At 40.0% G+C, this 20,432-nt stretch overlaps 1 protein-coding gene across 1 annotated transcript in view; it reads left to right on the top strand.

Moving 5' to 3' along the window:
* Positions 1–20,432, top strand: part of EPG5 (ectopic P-granules 5 autophagy tethering factor) — a 404,912-nt gene that overhangs the window by 370,936 nt on the left and 13,544 nt on the right. The window contains 3 exon segments of the mRNA XM_053701063.1: positions 921–1,140; positions 9,255–9,470; positions 18,701–18,815. Of these exon segments, the coding sequence (XP_053557038.1) occupies positions 921–1,140; positions 9,255–9,470; positions 18,701–18,815 (551 nt within the window).

Genomic DNA, 20,432 nt, shown 5'->3' with positions numbered 1-20,432 from the left:
TGTTTGATGCTTGCACCTGAGTTACCCGTGTCACATGATTATTTGATTAATTGTTTCTAAAAGAGTGCTGAATTCTGTGGAGGTAAAAAGCTCATATACATCCTCTCTTTCTATTTCTGTTTTATATATATAGTTTTTATAGGTAGTTCATACAAGCAGAGTGATAGCAAAATTGCTAAAAAGTCTCCAGTAGTTTGGGCAATTTTTCTCTGAAATTCCCAGTCGCGGAAGGGTTAAGGGAAGAGTGGATCCTAAGCTCCTTTTACATCCTTTGTAACAGGGTTATAGCACGGTTCCTTTTGTTCTGGGGACAGGGAAATTATTGGATAAAAATATACTGATTTGACAATATTTAATCACAGACAAAAAGATATTGGCAAACATCCAAACAAATGAGACCACATATTTTAAAATGCTGCAAATAATTGCCTGCAAAAAAAAACAAAAAACTTTTAAATAAAGTTGGGATCTTAGTGGCCATATTCTGCTCAGCCAGTCACCACTTACAAGGTGTCCCAAAATAGACTGGTCCTAACACTATAAAGTTTAGCCTTACTGGGCTTAATCATTCATTTCTAATATACCAAAATAGAATTCCAACATTGCAGTATAGTGGTGACTGGCTGAGCAGAATATGGCCATATTGTGTGACAATATTATTTAAAAAAAATATTTTTTGCAGCATTTTAAAATATGTGGTCTCATTTGTTTGGATGTGTGCCAATATCTTTTTGGTCATTTTGGCAACACTCCCACAATATGTGTACTAATATATAAGTTTTTGTTAGGTGTGCTTAACCAAAAAAAACCTGTAATATTTAGTCACAGTCACATGTTTAATAAGTGCTTATTGATCCTAATGAATGAGTATCAGTTAAATACATCCCCCTTTCTCCTTTTTTCTTTTTTTTTTTTTTTAGAAACTCTTCATAATCTAAATCCTGGCTGGGGTCCGATCCTGGCATCGCTTCAGGTTCCTGAGCTTACTACAGAAGAATTCTTGCAGGAATGCCTGTCCCTGGGGAGCTACTTAACCCTACATGTGTATGTTCTGCAGTGTTTAAACCGAGAACAGACCCTTGTCAACGAGATGAGGGTCCTGGTCAAAATTACCAAGTGGTTGGAGCAAGCACAACCAAAGTAAGCTTTTTTTATACCTTTATTGCCTGCTGTGTATGCTCATTTCTAAGAAAAACAACTTTGTTTGTATGTGACTATTATATGAGTATCTAATTTAAAGAAACAGTCTACTCCAGAATTTTATTGTTTAAAAAGATAGAAAATCCCTTTAATAATGATTCCCCAGTTTTGCATAACCACGGTTATATTTAATGAATGAAAGTGCCCCTGTTTTTAATAGTTATTTTTAAAAACCAGGCACTCATTCATTTAACTTTACATTCACTTTAATATTCTTTTTACCTCTGTGATTACCTAGTATCTAAGCCGCTGCAGACTGCCCCCTTATTTCAGTTCTTTTGACAGACTTTCAGTTTAGCCAATGTGTGCTGACTCATAAATAACTCCACAGGAGTGAGCACAATGTTATCTATATGGCATACATGAACTAGCAGCGTCTAGCTGTGAAACAGTGTCAAAATACACTGAGATTAGAGGCAGCCTTCAAAGGCTTAGACATTAGCATATGAGCCTATTTAGGTTTAGCTTTCAACTAAGAATACCAAGAGAGCAAAGCAAATTTGATGAAAGTAAATTGGAAAGTTGTTTAAAATGACATCCCCTATCTGAATCATGAAAGTTTCATTCTGACTAGACTGTTCCTTTAATCAAGGGTTTCATTGCTATTAGTGTGCAAAGAAGTACTCTGTTTCATTGGTGGTGGGGTTTTATCCATGGGCTTATTTTACAGCATTTGTCCCCTGCTCTTATTGAGTTAAGTCCAGCTTACCACTGTCTTCTGAAATCTGTTATAATTTGTGCTACCTGTGCATGCTGGGAAGCTGCTGTATCCTGACTTGGTAGTTTTAGTAGACTTACATTATTATTATTCTTTAAAGTAAATATATATATTAGTGTTGCAACAACTAATCGATACAATTGTCAATGAATCTCATTATCGATAAGTTGGTCTGCGCACAGCACCAGCTGCTTCACTCAGATAAACTCCTGCACATGGTATTGTGTTTAAGGCTGAAACTAACAATTATTTTCATAACCAATCAATCGGCTGATTCAGTTTTCAATTAATCCAATAAGAAAACAAATTCAGTACCATTTTTTGTACAATACCATGTGCAGGAGTTCATTGGAGTGAAGCAGCTGGTGCCGTGCCCAGACTAACTAATTGATAATGAGATTCGTTGACAACTATTTTCATTATCAATTGTATTGATTAGTTGTTACAAATTTATATATATATATATATATATATATATATACATGTACATGTTTTCTTTCTTTTTTACAGCATTTAGAATAATAATAATAATGTAACTCTACTAAAATACAGCAGCTTTTTAACATGCACATGCAGCACAAATTATAATAGCTTTAAAATTAATAAAATGAAATATTGTATTAGTGTTCGGCAAGCTAATGCACCAGGGCCTGTGTTATCTTAAAGGGACAGCAAAGTCAAAACTTTTATGATTCAGATAGATTGTGTAATTTTAAACAGAGCAAAAGAAAAGTGCACTATACAGATTTACCATATCAGCAGTAAAATAATTGGTAATTTCAATATTCATTACTAATAACCATATATCATTAAAAAATATATACATCAAAACCACCAATGGTATATATATAAAAAAAAATCATAACATTTTTAAATAAATGCCCATATAAGAGCTAATTATCCAGTCAGAAAGTGAGTAATGGAGGCTTGAACGCCGGAGCGGTGGCATCCGCAAAACACAATCACCTAAGGACACCAGCTCAATCGAGTGGTGCTGCAGAGGAAGCACAGATTGGTGTAACGGGGGATTCTCCATCCGCTGATAACAAGCTTTTGGCTCTGACTTTGTTACTCTGTATATTCAAATGGTAACCCATCTGACAAAGTGAAGTTTGGAACCGATATAAAATTTCCCCAGTCTTAACGACAAACTTTTAGATTGAATTATTATCTCTTATGGGCATTTATCTAAAAGGTTTTATGGATGTGTTTTATTTACCACCGGTGGTTTTGATGTATATGTTTAATGTGATATATAGTTAGTAAAGTATATTGAAATTACCATTTTCTTTCCTAAGATATGTTGAGTCCACAACGTCCTTAATTACTGTTAGAAATATCACTCCTGGCCAGCAGGAGGAGGCAAAGAGCACCACACCCAGACTGTTAAGTATCACTCCTCTTCCCACAACCCCCAGTCATTCTCTTTGCCTTCATGTAAGGAGGAGGTGAAGTTTTGGTGTCTGAAGAAAATTGGATTTTCGCTACAAGCAAGATATTGGGTTTAGCCGTATTCCAAGTTAATCTCTTCAGTAAGGATAGTGGTAAGGATAGTGGTGGCTTTCAAGCAGTTAGGAACTTGTAAGGTGGGCCTTGCTGTGTTTTCCTAACATTTTGCTGCCCTAGTATAGAAAGCCAGAGTAGGTTTACTCTGTTCTTTCTCTTCTACAGGTCTCTGTGAGGAACTGTGTCCTTTCATACCTAGTGAGCTGTCTATATGCCGGACAGTGGATTTAGCAGGTAAGTGCTTTTTCTTCCAGGTGGGGAGACTATGCACTTAAAGATTTTTCTGCATATCTTGCATTATGGGACAATGTAATCCTTAAGTAAGGATCAGATTGGGCATGGAGCAGGACAATGTACGCAGTGTGACTGAGACTGTATTAACTTTTTCGTGTAATGAAGGGGTTAAGTTCCCTGGAACCGTTCAGGTAATTTTTCTGCCTGAGGGTATTTTTGTGGAAGCGATTTTTTTTAATGTCTCTGTGATTCCTGTGTGTTGCAAGACATAGATTGCTCCTTACGGTGGGTTTGTGCACTTAACTTTCCTCAGGGGATTTGGGTTCCTATGTTGTACACTTTAGTCAGCAGAACCAGAAAGTGGATACTCGTTGTTTTGCATCTTGTTGTGGCGCAGTAGGTTTAGTCTGATCACGTGACACTCCTTCGGCTGTACTAGAGATATGGAGCAGTGTCGGCTGCATGGAACTGCGGTATCTTCTGAAGTCTGAGTTCCGTTTTTTTGTGGAAACAGTCATACACTAAGAAGCAGGTAGGCGCCTCAGCCAAGACTGAGGTGTGGGGTACCCTGAGGTTGTGTTTTATTAAGTGCATAGTCGCTTGGTTACTATTTACTGTGTGGACATACCCTAAGCTAGTAAGGTGTGTGACATGGATATTTTAAAAAGGAAAAAAGTTTTTTTTGTTGTTGTTATTTTAGAGCAAATGTTTAGATTTTTCTTGTTAAGTGGAAAATCGGTTTGCTGGGATTATGTCTGATATTGAGCAAGAATCTGCTCTGATGAATGCTTGTCTTTTGTGCTTAGAAGCCCAGATTGCTTCCCCTATGCAATTCTGTTCCTCATGTGTTAAGAGGACTTTACAGTGTAAAAAAAAAAAATGTTGTTGCGGAGCCTAATGTCTCTCAGGATGATGCTGTTCAGGTAATACCACAGCCTTCTCCTGTAACATCTCAAGCCTCAACGGCATCACATGCAGTGTTCTGTGGTTCCTCTATAACTCCTGGAGGAGTATATTTGAAAGCTGAAATTGCTGCACAGGTATTTTCAGTGGTATCTGCAGCGCTAGCTGCTTTTCAAATGTTAAAAGGAAAATGCAAGAGCAAACTTAGAGATTCAGATAGTAAGATTTCTGATCCCAGTAATGCTTCAAAATTGGCTCTTCCTATTAAATCTGATGAGGAAGATTCGTCAGGAGCTTCTAAAGGGTGAAATCCCAGATTCGGACAGTGTAATTCCTTCATCTGAATCGGAAGGAGTATCCTTCAGATTTAAGCTTGAACACCTCTGTGTCTTGTTAAGGGAGGTATTGGCTACTTTGGACGACTCAGATACTCCTGTCGTTGTCCATCCTAAGAAATCTAGTAAACTTAATAGTTACTTTGAGGTTCCTTCCTCTAAAGAGGTTTTTTTCTCTTCCAGACCGTGCTATGGATATTATTACTCAGAAGTGGGATAAGTCTGGGGTATCTTTTTCCCTGTCCCCTATTTTCAAAAGGATGTTTCCAGTCGCTGACTCCATAAAGGAGCCATGGCACACGGTTCCTAAGGTAGAAGAGGCTATTTCTACTCTGGAACTACTATTCCTATTGAGGATAGCTGCTCTTTTAAGGACCCTATGGACAAAAAGCTGGAGGCTTATTTGAAGAAGATATATGTTCATAAAGGTCTCCAATGGCAACCTGCAGTATGTATTGCCACTGTGACAAGTGCTGCATCCTACTGGTTTGATGCCTTGTCTGATTCTCTTCAGGCAGATACTCACTTGGATCAGATCCAAGACAGGATTAAGGCTCTTAAGCTAGCTAATTCCTTTTTTTCTGACGCTATCCTGCAGGTGAATAGGCTGGGAGCTTGACATCTGGGCTAGGCCGTAGGGCATTGTGGCTGAGATCTTGGTCAGCGGATGTCTCCTCTAAGGTCAAGCTTCTGGCAATTCCTTACAAGGGTAAGGCCTTGTTTGGACCTGGTCTAGCAGAAATTATTTCTGTTATTACGGGTGGAAAAAGGTCTTTTCTGCCTCAAGATAAGAAGAATAGCCCTAAGGGACGTCAGAGTAATTTTCGTTCCTTTTGTTAATTCAGTTGAAAACCTTCCCCTTCTTCTTCCAAGCAGGACCAGTCCAAGTCTTCTTGGAAACCCAATCAGTCTTGGAACAAGGGGAAACAGTCAAAGAAACCCGCAGCTGAGTCTAAGTCAGCATGAAGGGTTTGCCCCCGATCCGGGGTCGGATCAAGTTGGGGGGCAGACTTTCTCAGTTTTCTCAAGCTTGGATACGAGATGTTCCAGATCCCTGGGCAGTGGACATAGTATCTCAGGGTTACAAATTGGAGTTCAAGACCTTTCCTCCCAGGGGCAGGTTCCACCTCTCAAGATTATCTGCAGACTAGATAAAACGAGAGGCCCTCTTGAAATGTGTACAGTAGCTTTCCTCCCTGGGAGTGATCGTTTCAGTTCCGAAACAGGAACTGGTCTAGGTTTTTATTCCAATCTGTTTGTGGTTCCCAAAAAAGAGGGATCTTTCAGTCCTATTGTAGATCTGAAGTGTCTAAACAAGTTTCTCAGAGTACCATCCTTCAAGATGGAAACTATCTGTTCCATTCTTCCTTTGATACAAGAGGGTCAGTTTGTGACAACCATAGACCTGAAGGATGCATATCTTCATGTTCCCATTCACAGGGATCATCACAAGTTCCTATGATTTGCCTTTTTGAGACAAACATTTTCAGTTTGTAGCTCTTCTGTTTTTGGCCTGGCCACAGCTCCCAGAGTTTTTTCAAATGTTCTGGGGACTCTCTTAGCAGTGATCAGGTCTCGGGGAATTGCGGTAGCATCATACTTAGATGACTATTTGGTTCAGGTGCCATCTTTTCGACGAGCAAAATCTCATACAGGGACCTTGTTGTCTTTTCTACATTCCCAGGGATGGAAAGTGAATCTGGAAAAGAGTTCCCTTGTTCCAGCTACAAGGGTAGTTTTTTTTAGGGACCATAATAGATTCTCTAGCTATGAAGATTTTTCTGACATAGGTCAGAAAATCAAAGATTCTTGTTGCCTGCCTCTCTCTGCAGTCTACTGTTCGACCATCAGTGGCTCAATGTATGGAGGTAATTGGTCTGATGGTCGCTTCCATGGACATTATTACCTTTGCTCGGTTCCATTTAAGAGCTCTACAGTTATGTATGCTCAGACAATGGAACAGAGATCATTCAGATCTATCTCAGAGGATAGATCTAAACCAGTTGACAAGAGACTCTCTTCCGTGGTGGCTTTCTCGGGATCATCTGTCTCGGGGCTTATGCTTTAACAGACCTTCCTGGGTGATTGTGACCACGCCAGCCTGCTGGGCTAGGGAGCAGTCTGGGACTCGTTAAAGGCACAGGGACTATGGACTCGGGAGGAGTCTGCTCTCCCCATAAACCTCTTGGATTTGAGAGTGATCTACAATGCTCTGTTGGCCTGGCCTCAATTGTCCTTAGCTCGGTTTATCAGGTTCCAATCGGACAACGTCACCTTGGTGGCTTACATCAACCACCAGGGGGGAACTCAGAGTTCCTTAGCCATGAAGGAGGTGGCACGGATAATTCAGTGGGCTGAAGCTCACAATTGCTGTCTATCTGTCATCCACATTCCAGGAGTGGACATTACACAAGCGTTTGGCGGATGTGCCCACTGTTCAATCCTTTTGTCATGCCCTGGTCAGAATCAGGCCTGTGTTTAAATCTGTTGCTCCTCCTTGGAGCCTTAACCTTGTTCTGAAAGTTTTGCAGCAGGCTCCGTTTGAGCCTTTGCATTCCATAGATATTAAGTTACTATCTTGGAAGGTTTTGTTTCTGTTTGCTCTCGGCTTTACAGTGTGATTCCCCTTATCTTATCTTTCATGCGGTTAAGGCGGTTCTTCATACATAGCTGGGTGTTCTTCCAAAAGTTGTTTCAGATAATTTTATTAATCAGAAAATTGTGGTTCCTTCTTTATGCCCTAATCCTTCTTCTCATAAGGAACATTTGTTGCACAATCTGGATGTTGTGCGTGCTCTTAAGTTTTATTTACAGGCTACTAAGGATGTTTGCCAGTCTTCTGCCCTGTTTGTTTGTTTCTCTGGAAAATGTAAAGGTCAGAAAGCTATTGCTACTTCTCTGTCTCTCTGGTTGAGAAGTATAATTCGTTTGGCTTATGAGACTGCTGGTTAGCAGCCTCCTGTGAGAATTACAGCTCATATTACAAAGCTGTCTCTTCCTCTTGGGCCTTCAAAAATGAGGCTTCTTTGGAACAGGTTTGCAAGGTTGCAACTTGGTCTTCTCTGCATACTTTTTCCAAATTTGATGCGTTTGCCTCGGCTGAGTCTTCTTTTGGGAGAAAGGTTCTTCAAGTGGTGGTGCCTTCTGTTTAGGTTCCCTGTCTTGTCCCTCCCTAATCATCTGTGTCCTCTAGCTTGGGTATTGATTCCCAACAGTAATTGATGATTTTGTGGACTCACCATATCTTAGGAAAGAAAACAAAATTTATGCTTACCTGATAAATGTATTTCTTTCCGGATATGGTGAGTCCACGACCCCCACCCTTTTATTTAATACTTTTGAATAAAACTCAGGCACCTCCACACCTTTGTATTACTCCTTTTTCTCCATTTCCCTTTGGTCGAATGACTGGGGGAACAGTCTGGCTGTGGTGCTCTTTGCCTCCTCCTGCTGGCCAAGAGTGATATTCCAAACAGTAATTAAGGACGTCGTGGACTCACCATATCCGGAAATAAATACATTTATCAGGTAAGCATACATTTTGTTTTTTCTACTGTTTATGTGGTAAAGCTGTATAGCGCACTTTTTTCTTTTGTTCTTTCTGTACTTGTTTTGGGATTGGCTGCAAAAGACAATCCTTGTGTTAAGTTGCAAATGCCACATATCTGAGTGTTTTGATAGATACCTTTTTTCATATACAATTTTAAACAACCTTCCAGATTACTTCTATTATCAGATTTATTTTGTTCTTTTGGTATCCTTTGTTAAAGGGTAAAGCTAGGTAAAATAATAAGGGGACATTTAGAAGCCAGTTGAAAGTTCTGTATGTGTGTGTATGTATACAGACTTGTGTGTGTGTGTATATATATATATATATATATATATATATATATATATATATATACACACACTAGTAGACTATATAATGTGTTCATATACACAGGCTCTGTGCAAACATAATTCCACAAGTATTTAAACATTATCACATACAAACACATACTTGTATGGTTACAAATACACCAATACATATATCTTCCGTAGTTTATCTTGGACACCTAATCTTCTCTCCTGCTCTGACTGTGGTATCATCTGGAAATAAAAATGATCGCCAGGGATGTTCTGTAGAAACAGAAGCAGAGTAATAGTGAAAAAGCAAAGAAGCCTTTGGGTGGCTAAACAAAGGAACCTATTGGGGAACTATATAGAATTACTTGGTGAAGCAGAATAAGAGGAGCAGATAAACAAGTAAAGATTTGTATAGAAGAGAAGAAGAGAATAAAGCAGGATCAAGATACAGGGAGGGGAGACTGGAGAATCAGAGGTACCCACTGTAATTATTTATCTGTTTATTTTGAAAGCTCAGTCAACGAAGAACCAAAACTGTTCCTTTGGTGGCACAAAGCTCTTCAGTTATCCCTGATTCAAGTAGAGCAGAACGATAGTATTGTAACGGAATCGGTTCTTCGGGTATTGCTTTCTGTCCAAAGCAGACTTAGCCTGTTGGGTGAAGAACGAATAACTTCAGGCATTCTTGGTGCTATAGGTTTAGGAAGGAAGTCTCCTCTGTCAGCAAGGTAAGATTTGCTTAATACATTTAATAAAAATATTCTAGTGATTTAAAATACATCAAATATTTTCTAGTTTAGATGTAGATTTTACATCTGGAAATAAAACGCCTTCCTTTATGTTCTATTCTAAAATACCATCATATTTTTTATTTTGTAATATTATGTTCCATGCTTTATTTCCACATAACTACGGACTCCCTTTTTACTTTGTCATTAAAGTGATGGTAAACTTTGTCCAAGTACTTTCTCAAAACATAATCTTTGTGTCAAAATAATATTAACTCCATTTTTATAATCAATCAAATCAATATAGGAAGTATTCTTTTTATGTACCTTTATATTCCTTCGTTTCTTGCAATACGCAAGCGCCCCCTCCTTCTTCCTTTTTTTTCTGTAATTTTATTGCGCCGTCCAATCGCTTATATAGAATGTTTAAAATTGTAGACGGAATTAAACATATAAAATTTTCTATAATACTTTAAAAATGTATATTCCGAAAATGTATTTATTTAAAACAGAAATCAATGTATATACAGATCTTGCATACATATTTACATTTTTAAATAAAATTTATTTTGTAGTTTACTTGAACATGTTCTTAGAAAAACTATATGGATGTATTATATAGGCATTATTTACCATCACTTTAATGATAACTGTACAAACATTTATAAAGGTGAGTACTGTGGATATTTTACAGATGTTTTGTGCTTTCACCCAATATTTTCAAGTTTCTTTGGAAAATTGTGTGCTAAAGAGACAAGCTATTGATATCCTTGTAGGAGACTGGTTGGCCACTAAGCGCTGATGATGTCACAACATGCATTTTGGTGACCACGTGGGCAACCATTTGTCTAATAACTCATTTTAAATGAAGGTCTGTGGGTTTCTTTGACAACTGCAAAGAAAGTATCCATCCATCTACCTTTTTTTTTTATTTATTTTTTTATTTCTTTATTTCAAACCTGCAGATTGGTTTTATAACATTCTTGTTCAGACTACAGCACTGAGATTATTATTAAAGATCTGAAAGCTGTGAATCCTACTGTATGCAATGTTCACCTTTTATTTTAAGTCCTGTAATGTTCACTGGGTAAACCTAAACATAAAATAGAAAGTAAAATAGCTACTTTGAAGGTCTAGTGTTAATGGCTTGATGTGAGTGCTTTCTCACAAAAAATGTAGTTTGCTTTGTACTAAAGGTTGTTAATGCTAGTAAAATCTTACCCAAATTTTTATTGCATCGTTATGTTTGATTGCTCAGAACAGCAAAGTCTATTCTGAACGAATTTAGATTTGGTAAGGGTTGTTAAATCCTAATTTTTAAGTTGATGTATATAGTTCTTGATTGGTTAATTAAGAAACCTACACCCTCATATAAAAGCTTACGGTTTGAATTGTTCTCCAGTCAGCGCTATAGCTACAACAAAAGTGCCATATGGGGAGAGCGCTGATTGGAGAACAATTCAAACCTTTTAACTCACAGAAAAATTGACTACTGAAGTGGGCGGAGGCGCGCAGGTATTTGAATTTAAAATCTATATTAAAAAGTAAGTTATGGGGGGCGGAGCCTGACCACGCAGGAAGATGGTCGCACACTAGGAGGGCTCCTGCCACCGATACTGATAAAACTGCTATTTTTTAGCATAAATGTTCTTTTACTAAGCTATTCTATTTAGTGCAAGATCTAGACTACATAACTTTCTGTGCCTGCTGTTTTGTATCCAGGGGAGAGCCGTTCTGTTCCACTACAACTGCTGCTAACAAGTCTGAACACTAGCGGTGATACTTTACGCGGAGGCCTTACTCCATCTACAAGAAATAACTGAGCTAAAGCAGCTCATCTCAAGGCACAAAAATACCCACCCGGAGGAGTTAGACCCGACCTTGTAACTGCTTGCCCCCTCTGAGCAGCAAGTACGATAGAGGAAGAGACCGCTCCTTAGCTCTCACCAAGGCTTCATCGCCGCAACACGCGGACCCTAGGCTATAAAGAGCGGAGGCTCAGGGAGCAAGTCTTTAGGCACTTACCCTCAGCGCGATGTGGAATAGGAGCAGAGATCCCCAGCCACTACAGCGACCTCGCGATCGCAACTGCTCTGTCACCCAGCAGGGTTCTCAGCGGAGGTACTTCAGCCGGTAAGCTACAAATCGTCTACACCCAAGCACACTAAAGGGGGCTGTCGATGAGCTGTAGGAACACAAACGATTATGGCTGTTAGACTATACTTACGACTAAGGGGGGTCCATAACAGGCACATGTTCCCTTCAGACACAGTCCACCACCCCGCTAAGAGATATAGTTTATACTCCGCTCCATAAAGGAAAATAGTTTCCTAAAAGTGTTACAGGGGCCATTTCTAATTATAAAGCTGAACGAGAGGGGCCTTATATACCAGATAACTTTTGTCACTCACAATAAGCAGGCCTTGGACCTGTGGTTACTTGAATTTCTTGACACAGGTTGCCGTCAGAGGCCTAACAATTTTGGTAACTTTTTCTAAAGACAGCTGGTAAGCTGTGAACAACTATACTCTCTGCCATCTTTTAAGGCCTGTGCATCAGGGCTGAGCGGCAGGGATAATTCTTGATCTATATTCAGCTAACGGCTCATTTAGGGGGGTATGCCTAATAAAAGGGCTAGTAAGGCTGATAAGCTAACTGCCTCTAAATCCATGAGCCATTATCTCAAGCCCCTAGATTCAACCAGATAACTGGAGGTGATATGGAAAACTCTCAAGACACCCCTAACCCTCCTATACCACATAGTGCTGACACTCACTCCCAATTTATTACCAAAGATGACATCCACCACTTGTCATCTAAAGAGGACATACAAGGAGTGTTGAGGGAAATGAGGAGCCTATTTGGGGATCTGAGAAAAGACTTCTCTGTACTAGAATCTAGAGTATTAAACATTGAAAAGACCTCACACGACAACGCAATCTCCGTACAACAGCATACATCTGATATACAAAACCATGCTGATAATCTGCAATATCTTAATGATAAACTCGAGGATATAGACAACCGGGGTCGCAGGAATAATTTGAGGTTTTCGTGGAATATCTGAAACCATTACGCCGCAGAACATTGAGGGTTATTTACAAGCCCTATTTCAAGTCATTAAAGATTCACCGTCATCTCCTGAAACTCCCATAGAAAGGGCGCATAGGGCTCTTAGGCCCAAACCACCTAATAAAGCGCCTCCGAGAGACATAATTGTCCGATTCCTAAGTTTCAAAGACAAGGAGGAAATACTCCAGCATGCTCGCAAGAAACACTCTATTACCCACACTGGGGAAGAAATTCAGGTTTTTTCCGACTTGTCTCCTGTGACTCTGCAAAAACGGAGGGACCTGGGACACATCACATCTGTCCTGAGAAGCCATAAGGTCCCTTACAGATGGGGGTTTCCTGTTTCAATCATCGCCACCCACAACAACAAAACTTCTATCTTTCGGATTATAAGGTCTTCTTTGAGAACTTGGAAATTCAGGTCCCTTCTTCCAGTGGATCCCTATTAGGAAGGCCATCACTACCCACCCGGCCATCAAGTGATCATCCCGAAGTTGAATCAATCGGGTAATGTACTGTTAGACTTTCTGAGCCTTTGATTAGATTTCTCACTGGCCTAACGTGAAAGAGACTACTCCTAACTGTGCACTAATGTTGAAAAATGTGTTCAAATGTTACTCTTGTTCTCTATACATGTTGGTATAGAAGTGTAGTTCTGCGTCCTGTTTTTTTTTTTTTTTTTTAGCTCATTGCTATATATTTCACTACTTAATGCTTGCTCATCATTAGACTAGACTGATGGTTACTACCTCTATACTGGTCCCGACCACACCTAAAAAGTATTGGTTAATAGTGTTTATTCTAGGCAATGACGAAGAAATAATACTGCTTAATGTGTACCTCTCTTTTTAGGTTGTATTACCACGTGCTAGTTCCGATCCATTCGGTCTTGAGGGTTACCAGCTACCCACTGTTAGATTTTAGTAGCATCATATATGCAATAGAACTTAATATGACTATCATATTTTGAAATATGGATGTATTGCTAATCTGTGTAAACCTGCATTTATTGCCTCCTCCTCTCGCCTTGCCCTAAGCATATCTATCCTAAGTCATTTGGTAAATAACGTAGAATGTAATATGTAATGTAGAGCCTACTAGTCTTATGTTGGCCTACAGAATATTTATGTTTATACCGACCCACGTATGGTTGTCTGGGGGTACTAGCAGGAGACCTGGAAATCTATCCTATAGTTTTCCCTACCCCTATGCACTCTGGATATAGATTTGGGCCTTACTAACTTCATTCTAACACGTAAAGCCCTCACCAGCATTCTTGAACTCCTCTCTGCAAGTTACGCTTGAGGACTTAAATGGGCTCATAGCTTGCACAGAGTAAATTGCCCACCCCTTCTGAATCTTATATAATGACATCTAGGCTAGTCTGCACTCAAGCAATAATATGCCATCTGTATACTTACGTATTATTATAACTTACGTCAGTAAAGGGGCTTATCCCCTATCTCTGTGTCTTAAGTGTGTTACAAGGTTCTATATATATTGTTAACTCTGAGAGTGTCCTGGTTTCCTTGCTCATTCCAGACACTAATATATTGCTATTTCCTTGTAGTTATTTCACTGTTTTGTATTCTTCTCCTTCTCCCTCTCTTACTTACATTCCCCTCTTTGTGACCTTCACCTTTCCTTAATTCTTCACCCTTCCCCCTTTTTTTTTTTTCCCCTCATTAGCAAAAGAAAGTGATAACGTAGATATGGCTACGCAGTACAAATCTAAAAGGTTCTTTGATCACTCAATTAATCTCACTACTATTAACGCAAAAGGCCTGAACAACCCAGGCAAACGCTCCATTGCATTTAGGGAATTGAATAAATCACAGAGCCACATAATTTTGTTACAAGAAACTCACTACAGAAAGGGTAAAGAACCTAAATGGCATAACTCTGTTCCCGATGGCTTATTTTGCTTCGGGCCAGAATAAAAAAGTAGGTGTGGGTATTGTTTTTCACAAAACAGTTCCATTTATCATGACACATATTGAGAGAGACCCAAATGGGCGTTACGTAATCCTAGTAGGTACCCTCTTTGGACACTACATCACTCTGGCCTCCATCTATTCCCCCAATCATGGTCAGGAGACATTCTTCAATCAGGTTTCTGATCTCCTTTTGGAACATTCCAGGGGAATCACATACCTAGCTGGAGATTTTAACATCGCAGCCGACCATTTAGTTGACACCTCGCGAGGGGTGTCTTGTACTCCCACATCCACGATTAAACAGGTTAATGACACACTAAATGACACAAAACTAACACTACATGATGTTTGGCGGACTCTACACCCAACTTCCAGGGACTACTCCTTTTATTCCATCCCACATAACAGTTATTCCAGGATCGATTACATTTATACAGACTCTTGCGGACTCTCGATCACACATCATTGTGTTATTGATCACATCACATGGTCAGACCATGCCCCTGTTTCTTGCTCAATTTTATGGCCAGATATCCCCATGACACAAAAAACATGGAGATTAGATGACACCATATTAGATAACCCCTTAATCTTTAATGACATACTTAAAATTATGCGGGAATATTTTGAGATTAACACATACCCTTCCTCTTCACATGCTACTATCTGGGAGGCGCACAAGAGCGTTATAAGAGGTGCATTGATTAAACATAAGGCATTTCTCAATAAGCAACCTAGAGCTTAATACCATGATATACAAACCAGGATTGGCACCTTAGAAGTCAAACATAAAGCAGATCCTTCGTGCTCTGACACTATAACTCAGTTGAAGGAGGCAAGAATTGAATTTCAAAAACACCTGGCGGAATCCCATCAAAAGACTGCACTTTACCTGAAGCAACATTACTATGAAGGGGGTAATAAACCAGGCCGAGTCCTAGCTAGAACCCTTAAAAAAAGACAGCTCCGCTCCCACATATTCTCCTTAAAATCCACAGACGGCCGTTCACTTCACAGTAGCGACCAAATAGCTACAGAGTTCCACAGGTACTATCACTCTTTATACAATATACATGATCACTCCTCAGAATCTGCCCAGGCAGATGGTATTCTCCAGCATGAAACCTTTGTTAGTTCATATCTGAGCGATATAGACCTCCCCTCCCTGTTGCGGGAAGACTCCGAATTTCTAGATTCCCCAATAACTGTAGAGGAACTTTTTAACGCCATTAAAAACTGCCCAGGGGGTAAAAGCCCAGGCCCCGACGGATTTTCCTCAGCCTACTACAAAAGCTTCAAGGAGATTTTAGCGGACCCACTCCTTAACCTGTTTAATGGTCTTCTGGAGGATCCCTCTTTATCTTGCGTCCTCCTGGAAGCGCACATTACGGTGATCCCTAAGCCGGGAAAAACTCCAGACTCTCCTGGTCACTTTCGGCCTATTTCCTTGATCAATTCGGACAAGAAACTTTTAGCAAAAATTTTGGCTACTAGACTCAACAAATACTTACCAGATCTGATCTGTAATGACCAGGTAGGATTTGTTCCTGGTCGTGAGGCCAGGGACAACACTATCAGGGTCTCACAATTAATCAATCATGCCAGAGTCTCAGGTCTCCCGCTAGTGCTCTTCTCCACAGACGCGGAGAAGGCCTTTGATAGGGTGAGTTGAGTCTTCTTGCGTCGGGTCCTGGAGAAGCTGGGATTTGGTCGGGCCTTTGTACAGATCTAACCCTAATGCTAAAATAAGAGTTAACGGTACCCTATCGGAGTCTTTTAACATCAGAAATGGCACCAGACAGGGTTGTCCCTTGTCCCCCCTACTCTTCGCCCTGTCTATAGAGGTCCTGGCTCATAAGGTGCGAATTAATCAGCATATTAAGGGTATAAAGGTGGGAGACACTGAGCACAAACAAGCGCTTTACGCAGACAACGTCTTATACACCTTAACGAATGCTTCGGAATCTCTCCCGGTACTCCTAGATTTACTCAAAGAATATGGTAAAGCCTCGAATTTCTCCCTCAATCTGAGTAAATCTGAACTTTTAAACATTAACACTTGTCCTAGAATAATACAAACCCTACAACATAAGTATAAGATCACCTTAGCTACGAACAAATTAAAATACCTTGGAAACTTTTTAACATCTGACCCCTCAGATCTATTCAAATACAACTACATTCCTCTCAAAAACGATATAGCTGCAGACCTATCCTCCTGGAAAAATAAATATATATTTTGGCTAGGCAGAATAGGAGTTATTAAGATGAATATCTTGCCCCGAATTCTATACTTCTTTCAGACATTACCTATAACTCTACCTAGGGGATACATCACTCAGTTGCAGAAACTCATTGAACAATATATATGGGCTAACACTAAACCTAGAATCCCGAGGCGCACTATGTACCTGCCAAGAGATAGAGGGGGACTCGGCCTACCAGATATTTCTCTTTACAAAAGGGCTATAGGTCTGCAAAGGATAGTCGAATGGGCACAAAATGCAAAGCATAAAGCATGGATAGATTTAGACAGACAGATCCTTAAAATAAATAATGTGAGTACCCTTGCGTGGCTGCCACCTACACAGCGTCCTAGCATAGTTAACAAATATCACTTACTAGAAGAAACACTTAACACCTGGGACTCGGCTATTGCGACCTCTACTCACATCTCCTCACGGCATTCTCCCTTAACGCCAATTCTTGAAAATCCTGAGATTCCATACCATAAAGTGGGACATTTGAAAATCACACCTTACAAAATAAAAGAGGGCTCAGTCTTTGGGGTGGTGGTTAATGGGAAGGAGGCCCCGCAGGCTTCACTGAGGGACTTCCAACCCAAGATTTTTTCTTCCTGGTTACAACCAACTGATACACTTTCTAGCCATAAACATAAACAGGGATTAGGTAGATCACTTACCCCTTTTGAGAAACTCTGTGTGGGAGAAGCCACGCCAAGACATTTAATCTCCCTCCTATATAAGATAGCAGCCTTACAAGGGACTGACACACTCCCGACATACATTATACGCTGGAATGAGGACTTTGGGTTAGATAATGAAGTGGAGCCCTGGTTGAGGGCATTTAACTTGATTAAAAAATGGTCGGTTTCCTCGACCATCCAAGAACATCATATTAAGCTCCTGAGCAGATGGTACCTGACGCCAGTAAGACTTCATAAGATATTTCCAACGGTTAGTCATGTATGTTGGAGGGGCTGCGGCGAAAGCGGCTCCCTTTTGCACATATGGTGGTCCTGCCCAATTTTAACGCCCTTTTGGTCGGAGGTTTTAAATAAGATATCCGATATCCTTAACCTCCCAATCCCAAACACGCCGGAGATATTATTATTCCTGACGCTTCCCAAAACACAAAGTCAGGCGCACTTTGCCCTATTGTTAATTTATGCTTACTAGCGCTAAGAAGCTGATTCCAAAGAAGTGGAAAAAGCAGAACCCCCCACATTGGAAGAGTGGTATTCACAAGTAGAGGATATTTTACTTTTGGAGAGATATTATTACTTCAAAATCCACAAATTAGATAAGTATGAGCTCATGTTGGCAATTTGGCATGGTACAATATAAATAGTATCATGAGAGGCGTGGCCTCTGGAATGTAAACCCCCCCCCCCAAAAGATCATTACCCTATGATTCTTCTTGCCTAGTCCTATTTTCCCTCTTCCCCCTTGCCATCCGGTCACCTCTTTCTCCTTTCTCTAATATCTTCTAAATGTTATGCTACTATATGATTATCCTAAAATTGTAAAAAGAGTTTAAGCTTGTTAACTTTCACTCCAAGCATTTGTCGGGACGTGCGAGCTTCTATCTGGATGAAGTGTTTTACTTGTCCACAGATGTAAAGCGATCTTTTATTTGTATATCCTTTATGCTGTATGTGCTTAATGTATCTGAATATTTACACTTCAATAAAGCTTGTTTGGAAAAAAAAGAAAAAAGAAAAAAAAAAAGTAAATATATAGTGCAACTTCATTACTTTAATAATTAAACTCCATCTAAAATATCACTAACATTCCTGATCTGTTTTTATAAAGGGGAAGCCTGGCGATTATCTTGTTGCACTTGTGCATAATATTTCAGTTCACTCTCTATGTGCCTCATTTAAGAAATTTGTTGGTTTCATACTATTTATCAATTTTGTGGTTAATGTTAAACTTGGTGATCCAGTTTCCTGACCTCGTGTTTTTATGTTTATTTTAGGTTTCGAGTAATCGCTCGCAGTTTGGCTGCATTTATTTTAGCCCAGATTCCTTCAGAAAATCAAATTCGCCTTAAGGCTGGTTCTGGATTGCACTTGTCGCCAAAAGCTCAGCAGGTACAAAATAAAGACCAATGTTAAAGCAACACTAAACTCATTTTATCAACAGTTTCTGTCCCATCCCAGGATCTAAAATCACCTTTTATGATGTAAATTAATTAACCCCAGGTAAGCATTGTCTTTCATTAGATGAAAAGAGTCCATGAGTCATCACGTTTGGGAATTCTGCTCCTGACCCCTATGAGGCAGCAAAAGATACCCCAACACACAAGAGCTTTACATCCCAGTTTCCATGATCCTCAGTTATCTTCTTTTGCCTCCTTAATAAAGATCAATTGCCACTTCTTGAGCTTTCGTAATGAAGCTTCTATTGATCAGATTTGGAAGGCAGCTACTTGCTCTTCTTTGTGTTCTTTTTCATAGTTTTATCACATTAATGTGAATGCCTCTTCTGAGGCTGCCTTGGGCAGGAAAGTTCTGCAGGCCGTAGTACCTGATCAGTAACTTCCTGCCTTCACTGTTTGTTACTCTTATTTCACGGTGTTCTCATGGACTTCTCTCCTCGGGTATAGATTCCCACTCATTATGACTTGTGGACTCTCACCATCTGATGAAAGAAAATAAAATGTATGCTTACCTGATGAACTCATTTCTTTCATGATGGTGAGAGTCCATAAGTGCCGTCACATGACCGTGGCTTGCTATCCTTGGCAGAGTAAAATAATCTCAAACTTGTTTGTTCAGGGGGATTGACAGGCTTTGCTTTCACATGATTGATTCTATACAAACACTTGCTTTTGCAATTATAAAAATTGCCCATCCTTTTATAAACGGGTAACAATTGTCATCTATCTCTCTCACTTACACACACATATAACACACACACCACTCACTGTCTGTCCTGCTCCTTCATACATTCCCTATCTCTATCTCTCTTTATGTCTCTCTCTCATGTGCACACTCTCCATTTCTGTCTCTCACACACACTCCCTTTTCTTTCTAATGGTAGTCGGAGTCCACGATCCTTACTCTTGGGAATTACATCACCTAGCCACAAGGAGGTGGCAAAGACACCCTATAACAGAGTTTCAAGTATCCCTCCTATTTCCTCTTCCCTCCTAGTATTTCTTTGCCTCCCCAAGGAGAAGGCATGGAAAGAGATGTTTTTAAAATATATGAAGAATTTCAGACTTTCTTTCAGAAGACAGTTCCTGGAAGAGAAGGAATTAAGAGGGTGCTGCTTGGGCATTATTCTTTTCCTTGTTGGAGCTGAGTCACAAGCTAGCCACGGGTGTTGCAAGGTAGTTCCTTAGCCCCCTCCTGCTGGGCCAGACTGTACACTCTTCTTATTTCTGTCGTCCTCTGTTTGTTTCAGATCTGGGCAGATTTCTATATGATAGATTCTCTGAAGAGGTGATCTGGAGGTGGGTAAGTACCTTAGTCTGGGCTCCACTCTTATCCCTAGTATGCACTTGGTAAGTGCTGGGTACACTGACATCCTGAAAACAGCAGGCTTAACCCCTCTCCCTCTCATGTTTGGGTGCTGGGCACATTTATTAATGTGTGGCCCTTTATGTCTCCTGCCTGGCTGCATCAATACCTCCGCCGTTATACTGCACGGATTGCTAAGGCTGCTAGGACTCACGTTATGGCAGTTAGCTGGCTGCTTTACTA

Source organism: Bombina bombina, chromosome 2 (genome assembly GCF_027579735.1).
Source record: "Bombina bombina isolate aBomBom1 chromosome 2, aBomBom1.pri, whole genome shotgun sequence".
Taxonomy (NCBI): Eukaryota; Metazoa; Chordata; class Amphibia; order Anura; family Bombinatoridae; genus Bombina; species Bombina bombina.
This window is presented reverse-complemented; position numbering and strand designations above follow the sequence as displayed.